The sequence below is a fragment of the Notolepis coatsorum genome (assembly GCF_963971535.1).
Source record: "Notolepis coatsorum genome assembly, chromosome: 16".
Classification (NCBI taxonomy): domain Eukaryota; kingdom Metazoa; phylum Chordata; class Actinopteri; order Aulopiformes; family Paralepididae; genus Notolepis; species Notolepis coatsorum.
In genome coordinates this window covers 91,910,921-91,922,906 of record NC_140180.1, presented here as the reverse complement: position 1 = coordinate 91,922,906, position 11,986 = coordinate 91,910,921, and the positions used below count along the sequence as shown (strand labels likewise).

Sequence of the window (11,986 nt, the reverse complement as noted above, 5' to 3'; positions counted from 1 at the left end):
CAGTTTTGAGGCGTAGTTGACAACTTCTACTACAAGCCGTTTCTTTGTCTATCAAATAAAGGAACAAGAACATTGAGAGGCTGCGCTCATGTCTCGTATAAATAAGAGATTCTGCTCGTACCAACCAAGCTGGCCCCTTCTATTGTTCTGATCAAGTTGTTACATGGTCTAAAAAAGTGAATGTTCCAAGGTAGACAACATCACATTCTTGTTGCCTGTTTTAACTGTTATACTTATGCAAGGCACATACAACAAAAATGAACACTCCTTGCACTTTCTTCCGCGAAGAAACCAGATTAGATAGAGGGTTATTTAGTGCTGGTGGTTCATGCCCGACTGGCAGGCAGCTATTACTGACATGTGTGCACTATAGCTTTTGCAATGAACTTAATAGAGTGTTCTATTATGCAGGTGACTTCCTTTTGTAACCTATTTTGTAATACTTTTGTATTGCTTTGCATATATGTGAATATGCTCTTTTAAATTTTGTTTTAAGTAGATTGAACTACCTATTCTAAGTAACTTTAGTTAACAAAACTATATTTCTCCTGAAGGTAGCTTCGCTGTAGCTCAACTCCCTCCTGTGTGAAGTCATTGGTAGCTTAGCAACACTATGCTAGCAGCTTCCCCAACACTTGCCGGGCGTCACATTGAGGGGGTGAAAAGGCGAGGAAGCTTCAGCAAGATGTAAACAACTATTTCTTCAGGTCAACAGTTTCAGAAACACAAACAAGGAAGCAACAAGGATTTGTCTGCTCTGTGTCCCCGGGATAAATCCACTCTTTTCGTATATAATCCATAGAAATTCAGGGTGAAGTAACGATACCTCAGGTGGGTGGGGGGGGGGGGGGGGGGCACAGGAAGTGATAGACCCACGAGGCGGATGACGTACGCAGAGATGGAGAATTGTCCCCGTTTCCGTAGATACGTAGATGAAGCTGCTGCAGAGAGTAGCATGGTCACACAGCCACGTGTTTACTTGGCACATAGATCAAAAAAGAATAAATGCAATCATTTCTAGATAAATAAAGGACAGGTAGAGAGCGACACATTGACCACAGCTTGTATAAATGATATAGTCTTCTCTCCCATCTTCTCTCCACTCTGCAAGTCTTTTTTTTCTTTTTTCTTTTTCTCTGTCACGTGATCGATAGTAGCAGCATCGACCACGTGAGAAAACTCCCATTTAGTTTTGTCTAGTTCGAGGCTTCAGGGGGGGAAAAAGCGTTGACAAGTGCTTGCAATACACATTGAAGCATTTTCTTTTCTCTTTTAGATATATAGGACTCATGATCCTCGCATCACTTTATTTATGGAAGCACCGAACCGCCTTCAATCCTTTTTTTTAAACGTTTTTTTTAAAGAAATCTCTCGTTTCCAGATGCCTACCTTTGAAAGAAAGTTTCGTTTTTTTTCTTCTCCATTTATGATAGATATATGAATATATTACAGTGCTGTATGTTCCTCCCCCCCCCCCCCCCCCCCACGACAACAACCACCACACCACCCGCCCAAAACATCTTCACAGAATGCAATAATCTGTCTTCAAGTTGTAACGCAACATAAAAACAAACACAAGAACCTTTTCCAAGAACCGCTCCTTCTTCCTCCTGCTCCGCAGAGTTCTCCAGTTACCATCGACTCCATAGTTCTCGGATGTAATCTGTGAAAGTCTTTTTGTATTTAACTTTTTCATTTTTCATCTTTTTGTAAATATATTGCCACATTCATATATCATGCATTTTACTGCATTGCTATTGCACTGGTCCGGATTATTCAGGGGGGGGTGGGATAAACACCGGGGGGTGGTGGGGGTGAGTGGACAGAAGAAACAAAAAAGGAGGAGGAGGAGAAACCAAATAATATCAATAAATATAATATATAACTCTGCCAGGGGGAGTCGTTGATTTGGAAGATAGGGGAAGAAGAGAGAATGTGAGCGTTGCTTTGGAAGATAGGGGAGGAAGAGAGAATATGAGTGTTGGTTTGGAAGATAGGGGAGGAAGAGAGAATATGAGTGTTGATTTGGAAGATAGGGGAGGAGAAGTTAATGTGAGAGTTGATTTGGAAGATAGGGGAGGAAGAGAGAATATGAGTGTTGGTTTGGAAGATAGGGGAGGAAGAGAGAATATGAGTGTTGGTTTGGAAGATAGGGGAGGAAGAGAGAATATGAGTGTTGATTTGGAAGATAGGGGAGGAGAAGTTAATGTGAGAGTTGATTTGGAAGATAGGGGAGGAAGAGAGAATATGAGTGTTGGTTTGGAAGATAGGGGAGGAAGAGAGAATATGAGTGTTGGTTTGGAAGATAGGGGAGGAGAAGTTAATGTGAGAGTTGATTTGGAAGATAGGGGAGGAAGAGAGGATATGAGTGTTGGTTTGGAAGATAGGGGAGGAGAAGTTAATGTGAGAGTTGATTTGGAAGATAGGGGAGGAGAAGTTAATGTGAGAGTTGATTTGGAAGATAGGGGAGGAAGAGAGGATGTGAGTGTTGGTTTGGAAGATAGGGGAGGAAGAGAGGATGTGAGTGTTGGTTTGGAAGACGTTGCAGGAAAGGAAAAGGGGGGGGGGGGGGAGGGGGGAGTTGGCGGTAGGAGGGCCAAAGAAGATGTCTCCTGTATGGATCTCAGCTCTTTTCCTCTCTCGTTCTCTCTCTCTCTCTGAATTATTTCCCGGGGTTACCCCCGCCCGACTACTGCTTGTGGACGTCCTCGCTGCGTATGATCTTGTAAACGATCCAGTAGAAAATGTTAAAAAGGAGGAAGACGAGCGGGAAGGCCACGCGGGACACGGTGTCGATGCGCTTGGCCCGGCTGACGAACAGCTTCTTCATCTCCTCCACGGTCTTCTCCGGCGGGCCGGACGAGGCCGGGGCGTTGTTGTTGTTGCCCTTGATGGCCATGCCGTCCTTGGACTGCAGGCAGGCGGGGCCCATGCCGTAGCCCGCGAAGCTGAAGCGGCCCTCGCCCGTCTCGTCCTCCTGTAACACAGGCCAATAGTCATTCTGTTAGGAGTCAGACAAAAACACATTACAGCATGGGAGGCTGTGTGTCGTGCAATCTCTGTCTGTGCATGTGTGTGTGTGTGTGTGTGTGTGTGTGTGTGTGTGTGTGTGTGTGTGTGTGTGTGTGTGTATGTGTGTGAAAATTAACAGTAGTGAGATTTTGTGATGACATTACATTGGAGTGTTGGAAGTGTTTATGTGTGTGTGTGTGTGTGTGTGTGTGTGTGTGTGTGTGTGTGTGTGTGTGTGTGTGTGTGTGTGTGTGTGTGTGTGTGTGTGTGTGTATGTGTGTGAAAATTAACAGTAGTGAGATTTTGTGATGACATTACATTGGAGCGTTGGAAGTGTTTATGTGTGTGTGTGTGTGTGTGTGTGTGTGTGTGTGTGTGTGTATGTGTGTGTGAACACAAATAAAGATATTAAAATGTGTACTTCAGTATATTCAAAACAATGATATTCTCGTATACAAGAAACAGTCAAATTATCAAGTTACACAAGTAAATTCGGTTAGGAATCGATCCTCTCTACATCTCCCCCATACCTCAAATGGATTCGTCATCAGCTCTATTTTCAATCTTTCTAAATGTTCTTACGTATGCACCCCAGTTGCTATTGCATGTACTTATTTGTGTTTCATTACATGTGTATGTACATGCTTACCAACTGTTTCGCCTGTTTTATTGCAACACTACCATCACCGACATCTAAGAAGGGAGATCCCCCCTTGAACGGCCCTTCTAAGGTTTCTCCCCTCCACATTGCCTGTGGTGCTTTTTTCCTATTGCTAGGTTTTTTGTGAGTTTTTCCATACCTTCTGTTGAGATCAGAGACTCTGTATAGGATTGTTAGTAACTGTCTAACTGTACATATGACTGTTTACACTAGTAACTGTTTACCTGCGTAGACAATTGTCTCCACCAGTGATTGCCTAGTTGCATATATATCTGTCCCCACTGGAGGGCGCTCTAGGCGGAGCCACCCAGGTATTCTACTTTATGGCAACTATAAAAGGAAAGGTATCCACCCCTTTCGTTCTCTCCTCCAACGTCTCTCAAAGAGAGAGGAGTGTTGTACAACTACTGCTTATGTGTGAATAAAAGAAGCCACGCCAGTTCAGGCACAAGATAGAAACCATGCCTCTTGACCACATTATTGTCGCCCTAAACTGAGTTCTGTTAACACCTTCGCGTGGGGTATGTCTGGGAGTGTTGCATTTATTTACTTTACATTTTATTTTGGATTTCATGGTGTTTCTGTTTTGTTCTTGATTTATTGCGATGTTTCTTCTTGACTTGTTTAAAGAAGACGTGTCCGGCCCATGGGGACATTAACGTGTGTTGTCGGGCCTTACAAATACATTTGATTTGATTTGAATGCAAAGCATTTAACACATCTTCTTTTGCTGTTAGCTAACATTAGTTACCAAATAGTTTAAGCTAATGTCAGCTATCCAATGTTGCATCTAATGCTAGCTAGCTCTTCTACCTTTACTGGTATAAATTACAATCCCACTCCATTCATTTCATATATCCCAGGTCTGCTTATTTTCCCAGAGCTAATGACGGAAGTAGCCAGGGAGATCAACGTCTGGATCTCCTCTTTATCTCAAGCCATACTTAATACAGTCCTCCATTGAAAGATCACATAGCTACTGATGATGTCATCAGTAAGTGGCAACAGCAAGAAAACAGCTACAACAACACACATGCAGAATATACGTTCACAGCTATATTGTTACTTATTTTTCTCATCTAGGAAATAACTGATGAGATTAAAATAACAGATTTACTAGATTATTGGTAAATCATATTTATAATCATTAATAACTAACACAGAAGCTACATTATCTCCCTGTATTAAGTGGGCACTGATAGTTGATCAAGAGGTGACCAAGAACTCATAAACACTGGTATTTTCCTTGATGTTGTGCATCAGTTCTAGTTGCGTTGCACTAGTTCAAATATATATAAATATTCCAATCTATCTATCTATCTATCTATCTATCTATCTATCTATCTATCTATCTATCTATCTATCTATCTATCTATCTATCTATCTATCTATCTATCTATCTATCTATCTATCTATCTATCTATCTATATCTATCTATCTATCTATCTATCTATCTATCTATCTATCTATCTATCTATCTATCTATCTATCTATCTATCTATCTATCTATCTATCTATCTATCTATCTATCTATCTATCTATCTATCTATCTATCTATCTATCTATCTATATATCTACTAATATATAAACTATCTATATATACACTAATACAGACTATCTATCTATCTACTAATATATAAACGTTCTATCTATACACTAATATAGACTATCTATACACTAATGACTAAAATGTTGATCCTGATTTGTGCCGTTGATCTTTGACCAATGTGAAAAATAAACAAATACATACATAAATAATAGTACTATGAACCTAGTCACCCATTCGAATGAGAAATGCATGAGTTATTGCTGCCACACACACACACACACACACACACACACACACACACACACACACACACACACACACACACACACACACACACACACACACACACACACACACACACACACACACACACACACACACACACACACACACACACACACACACACACACACACACACACACACACACACACACACACACACACACACACACACCCAACACACCCGACACACAAATGATTAAAAGTCAATTTCACAGATCACAAAAGATACTCAATTAGAACTCCCCAACAGTAAGGAAGACTAGTGTTAACGGCAGGGGTTGGGTTGATGAGCGCTGCTGCACTTGGCCGTAACCTCCAGGTGGCGTCACGTGCTTAGTATGAATATCCCCCACGACGTACTCCCATCCAGGGCCAGACCTAGCACATTTGGCGCCCTAGGCAAGCTTCACCACTGCGTCCCCCCCCCCAAAAAAAATTATAAAAAAAACAAGAACAAGAGCTAAGAATAAATGTAAAGTGCACACTAAAAAATTTAAACAAATAAACAACTTAGCTAACAAACAATAATAATAATAATAATAATAATAATAATAATAATAATAATAATAATAATAATAATAACAATAACAAACAATAAAATAATGTGCAAATTAGCTTTCAAAGCAAATTAAGAAGAAATGTAAAGTGCACACTAAAGAATTAAAACCGAATTCTTGTCGTTGCCTATAGGAAGCTCCGCCCCCTGCTCCCATCATCCCTGTAATGGATTGGCATCTCGTATCACGCGCTGGCAGTGACCTCACGTCGGCCCCTTTAAAAAGGTCAGATACGCCGCGGGGCAAAGGCAGGCCTCGCCCGTCATTGATCATCCGAGCGTATGGATCAAAGAGGGATGGATCCTGTCACTCAACGTTGGCGGCGCGGTGAATTATGCGCCGAGCGCGTCGCTGAGTTATTGGAAATGCTATCTGCATTGTCCTCCTCTGCCGTTTCATTACAGGTGACACAATTACTTCAGCGCGCTGTTTCTTATCACAGAGGAGCAATAAGGGGCTTTATCTGCCACCCGGTTCAGAGATTCAAATGCAAAACGTGGCCCTTTGTGCAGAGAGATTGGCTGTGGGAGACACTGAGTGTGTGTGCGCGTGCTTATGTGCGTGTGTATGTGCATGTAAGTGTATGTGGGTGTGCCGTTTGTATGCACGTGTGTATGTGTAAAAATGCGTGTGTATGTGGGGTGTGTGTGCATTTTTATGTGTGGGTGTGTATGTATGCGTGGTGTATGTATGTGTATGTGTGTGTATGCATGGTGTGTGTGTGTATATACAGTTACAGTATATGCGTGGTTTGTGTGTGTATGCGTGGTGTGTGTGTGTGTGTGTGTATGCGTGGCTTTTGTGTGTGTATGTGTGGTGTGTGTGTATGCATGGTGTGTGTGTATATATATGCATGGTGTGTGTGTGTGTGCATGGTGTGTGTGTGTATATATATGCGTGGTGTGTGTGTGAGTATGTATGCGTGGTGTGTGTGTATATGCGTGGTGTGTGTGTGTATGCATGATGTGTGTGTGTATGCATGATGTGTGTGTGTGTATGCATGATGTGTGTGTGTGTATGCATGGTGTGTGTGTGTGTGTATGCATGGTGTGTGTGTGCGTGCGTGTCTGTGGTACTAAAACAGCAGCAGTCCCTCTAAGGATCCATATTTAGATACACGTCCTCTTTCTGTCCTTGCCTCCATGTCACCCCATTTATAACTGTTAATACACACACACACACACACACACACACACACACACACACACACACACACACACACACACACACACACACACACACACACACACAGTGTGTGTGTAGGCATGGACGCATGCGCATATACATCCTTGTGCTACTGTATGAGTATGTGTAGTCATTATTGCATTATTGTAAGCACGTGTATATACGTGTGTGTATACAGTATAATGTGTGTGTGTGTCACAGGAGACCATCATCATTCCATCCTAGTATGAGTATAAAACCATCCTTCCTTTCATGCAGGTGTGTGTGTACTCCTAGCTCTGGCTACATCCACCCCAACCCATCCCACCCAACCCTACGCCACCCCACATTACTACCCTACACCCTACCCCACATCACTACCCTAAACCCTACCTCACATCACCCCACATCACCCCAATACACCCTACCTCACATCACCCCACATCACCCCCGCTCCACCTCACTGCCCATCCCATCCTGTCTAACCTCTCCCTGTCCTTCAACGATGGCGGGCAGTGTGAGTCAGTATTACAGATGCTGCTCTATTCTCCTGCCGCATGATTAATGTGCAGTCGCCGGGACGTGACGGGGTGGTGTAAAGAGGTGGAGCGGGGGGCGTGACGGGGTGTAAAGAGGTGGAGCGGGGGGCATGACAGGGGGGTGTAAAGAGGAGGAGCGGGGGGCGTGACGGGGTGGTGTAAAGAGGAGGAGCGGGGGGTGTGATGGGGTGTAAAGAGGTGGAGCGGGGGGGGCGTGACGGGGTGTAACGAGGAGGAGCGGGGGGCGTGACGAGGTGTAAAGAGGAGGAGCGGGGGGCGTGACGGGGTGTAAAGAGGTGGAGCGAGGGGCGTGACGGGGTGTAACGAGGAGGAGCGGGGGGCGTAACGAGGAGGAGCGGGGGGCGTAACGAGGTGTAAAGAGGTGGAGCGGAGGGGGGGTGTAAAGAGGTGGAGGGGGGGCGTGACAGGGTGTAAAGAGGAGGAGCGAGGGGCGTGACGGGGTGTAAAGAGGAGGAGCGAGGGACGTGACGGGGTGTAAAGAGGAGGAGCGGGGGACGTGACGGGGTGTAAAGAGGAGGAGCGGGGGACGTGACGGGGTGTAAAGAGGAGGAGCGGGGGACGTGACGGGGTGTAAAGAGGAGGAGCGGGGGGCGTGACGGGGTGGTGTAAAGAGGAGGAGCGGGGTGTGTGACGGGGTGGTGTAAAGAGGAGGAGCGGGGGGCGTGACGGGGTGTAAAGAGGAGGAGCGAGGGGCGTGACGGGGTGGTGTAAAGAGGAGGAGCGAGGGCCGTGACGGGGTGTAAAGAGGTGGAGCGGGGGGCGTGACGGGGTGGTGTAAAGAGGTGGAGCGGGGGGCGTGACGGGGTGGTGTAAAGAGGTGGAGCGGGGGGCGTGACGGGGTGTAAAGAGGAGGAGCGAGGGACGTGACGGGGTGTAAAGAGGAAGAGCGAGGGACGTGACGGGGTGGAAAGAGGTGGAGCGGGGGGCGTGACGGGGTGTAAAGAGGTGGAGTGGGGGGCGTGACGGGGTGGTGTAAAGAGGTGGAGCGGGGGGCGTGACGGGGTGTAAAGAGGTGGAGCGAGGGGCGTGACGGGGTGTAACGAGGAGGAGCGGGGGGCGTAACGAGGAGGAGCGGGGGGCGTGACGAGGTGTAAAGAGGTGGAGCGGAGGGGGGGTGTAAAGAGGTGGAGGGGGGGCGTGACAGGGTGTAAAGAGGAGGAGCGAGGGGCGTGACGGGGTGTAAAGAGGAGGAGCGAGGGACGTGACGGGGTGTAAAGAGGAGGAGCGGGGGACGTGACGGGGTGTAAAGAGGAGGAGCGGGGGACGTGACGGGGTGTAAAGAGGAGGAGCGGGGGGCGTGACGGGGTGGTGTAAAGAGGAGGAGCGGGGTGTGTGACGGGGTGGTGTAAAGAGGAGGAGCGGGGGGCGTGACGGGGTGTAAAGAGGAGGAGCGAGGGGCGTGACGGGGTGGTGTAAAGAGGAGGAGCGAGGGCCGTGACGGGGTGTAAAGAGGTGGAGCGGGGGGCGTGACGGGGTGGTGTAAAGAGGTGGAGCGGGGGGCGTGACGGGGTGGTGTAAAGAGGTGGAGCGGGGGGCGTGACGGGGTGTAAAGAGGAGGAGCGAGGGACGTGACGGGGTGTAAAGAGGAAGAGCGAGGGACGTGACGGGGTGGAAAGAGGTGGAGCGGGGGGCGTGACGGGGTGTAAAGAGGTGGAGTGGGGGGCGTGACGGGGTGGTGTAAAGAGGTGGAGCGGGGGGCGTGACGGGGTGTAAAGAGGTGGAGCGGGACGGGGGTGGAAAGAGGTGGAGCGGGGGGCGTGACGGGGTGGTGTAAAGAGGTGGAGTGGGGGGCGTGACGGGGTGGTGTAAAGAGGTGGAGCGGGGGGTGTGACGGGGTGGTGTAAAGAGGAGGAGCGGGGGGCGTGCCGGGGTGTAAAGAGGAGGAGCGGGGGGCGTGACGGGGTGTAAAGAGGAGGAGCGAGGGGCGTGACGGGGTGTAAAGAGGAGGAGCGGGGGGCGTGACGGGGTGTAAAGAGGAGGAGCGGGGGGCGTGACGGGGTGTAAAGAGGTGGAGTGGGGGGCGTGACGGGGTGGTGTAAAGAGGTGGAGTGGGGGGCGTGACGGGGTGTAAAGAGGAGGAGCGAGGGGCGTGACGGGGTGTAAAGAGGAGGAGCGAGGGGCGTGACGGGGTGTAAAGAGGAGGAGCGGGGGGCGTGACGGGGTGTAAAGAGGTGGAGTGGGGGCGTGACGGGGTGGTGTAAAGAGGTGGAGTGGGGGGCGTGACGGGGTGGTGTAAAGAGGTGGAGCGGGGGGTGTGACGGGGTGGTGTAAAGAGGAGGAGTGGGGGGCGTGACGGGGTGTAAAGAGGAGGAGCGGGGGGCGTGACCTCTCGTTCGCTATATGCTCTTTTCATTCATTCCATCTCTCTCTCTTCTTCTCTGCGTCGTTCTCACACACAGAGCACTGTTGCTGATTCATTACCTCACCCCCCCCCCCCCCCCGGTCTAATTAAAGATTCTCCCTTAATGTAGCGACGAACTTCCAGGACATCTATAGCTTCACCCTTTGGAGAGGACCGGGGAAGCAATTTATGGCTGCGCATCGGGATGCAGGAACTCGCGTCTCCCCATCCCTCCCTCCCTCCCTCCCCTCCCACCATTTCCTCTCTCTCTCTTCCTTCTCTGCTCCTCTCATCCCTTCTTCTGCATTTACAAGTCTGAAATACGGTGTGTGGCATGATGGTCGAAGAGGGAGTGATAGGGAGAGATGGAGAAAGACAGAGAGATATGGAGAGAGAGGGACATACATACAGAGAGAGAGAGTGTGGATTAGATCAAGATGAGAGCAAGGAGAGAGAGAGAGAGAGAGAGAGAGAGAGAGAGGTGGAGAGAGATCAGACAGAGTGAGATGGGGAAGAGAGAGCGAGACAGAGAGAGAGAGATAGATGAGAGTGGGTGAGAGAGAGTGAGATGGAGAGAGAGACAAGACAGAGTGAGATGAGAGAGATAAAGAGAGATAGAGAGATAGAGATATGCAGAGTGGGTAAGTGAGAGTGAGATGGAGAGACAAGACAGAGTGAGATGAGAAAGACAGAGAGAGAAAGAGAGAGAGACAGAGAGAGATAGAGAGAGACAGAGATATAGAGAGAAAGAGAGAAAGAAGAGAGAGAGAGAGAGAGAGAGAGAGAGTGAGAGAGAGAGAGAGAGAGACAGAGAGAGAGAGAGAGAGAGAGAGAGAGAGAGAGAGAGAGAGAGAGAGAGAGAGCGACGGCCTCTTGGCTCCCTCATCCATCATGCTTTGGTCTTGTGATTGATGTTTTTATATCTCAGACTGCTGATATGATTAATGGCTGAGATTAGGAGAAACCGTAAAGCAAACTACATCAAGCCTCCAAATATCCCCCTGTGCAAATATCCCCCTATCCAATAGTGGTTTTAAGAGACCCCTCATTTGCATAAAACTTGTTTTGGAAAGTGTCACGCCAAACTATCGCCGGCATCCGTCTCGTCTGAGGAAGGGGGGGGGGGGACGGACGATGTGTGTGTGTGTGTCACGCCCCGTGTTGCATTTTATGATTTCACAAATAAATATATATATGAATGATATACTACATACACACACACACATACATAATGTATATATATTACCCTTTCATGGATTAATTTTCATCTCTTTTTAAGGTCATCCGCGCCTTTTTTGGATATTCCAGGATTAATATGTCTGCTAGAGGCAGCATGACGGGAATCTCTGAGCAGGCGCACGCTTCCACTTTCATCTTCTCTCTCTCTCTCTTTCATTTTGCGTTAGTTATTGTCATCTCTGTACCTGCTGGTTCCCTGGTCGAAAATAATAAAAGCCAGGCTGTCTTTTTAAACACATCTGAGACAAATTTCTCTCTTTATCTATCTCTTTATCTATCCATCCATCCATCCATCCCTCCATATTTAATTGTTTATCATTTCAATGACTTGGCTTTATAGTTGTTATTTTCTTCCTGTAGGGCAGGTTGTAAACTTTTTAAATACAGTAGGCGTAATAGCAATAAAGGCTACAGTTATTATATAACACTATCACTCCATACCACGTCTCCCCTGCCTGCATGAAGCCAGGACGTGTGAATGCCTCTCGCTAATCAAACTAATGCCTCTCGCTAATCAAACTACTGACCTGGAATGATTATGCACATGATCTGTTACACTCTCTCTCTCTCCCTCTCTCTCTCTCTGTCTCTCTCTCTCTCTCTCTCTCTGTCTCTCTCTC

General features: G+C 47.6%; 1 protein-coding gene across 1 annotated transcript in view; it reads right to left on the bottom strand.

Moving 5' to 3' along the window:
- Positions 1 to 2,689: 2,689 nt before the first annotated feature.
- glra1 (glycine receptor, alpha 1) overlaps positions 2,690 to 11,986 on the bottom strand; it is a gene marked incomplete at both ends in the record, with an annotated part of 232,178 nt that continues 222,881 nt past the window's right edge. Inside the window, one exon of the mRNA XM_084332128.1 lies at positions 2,690 to 2,977. Within this exon, the coding sequence (XP_084188254.1) occupies positions 2,690 to 2,977 (288 nt within the window). The remainder of the gene's footprint in view (positions 2,978 to 11,986) is intronic.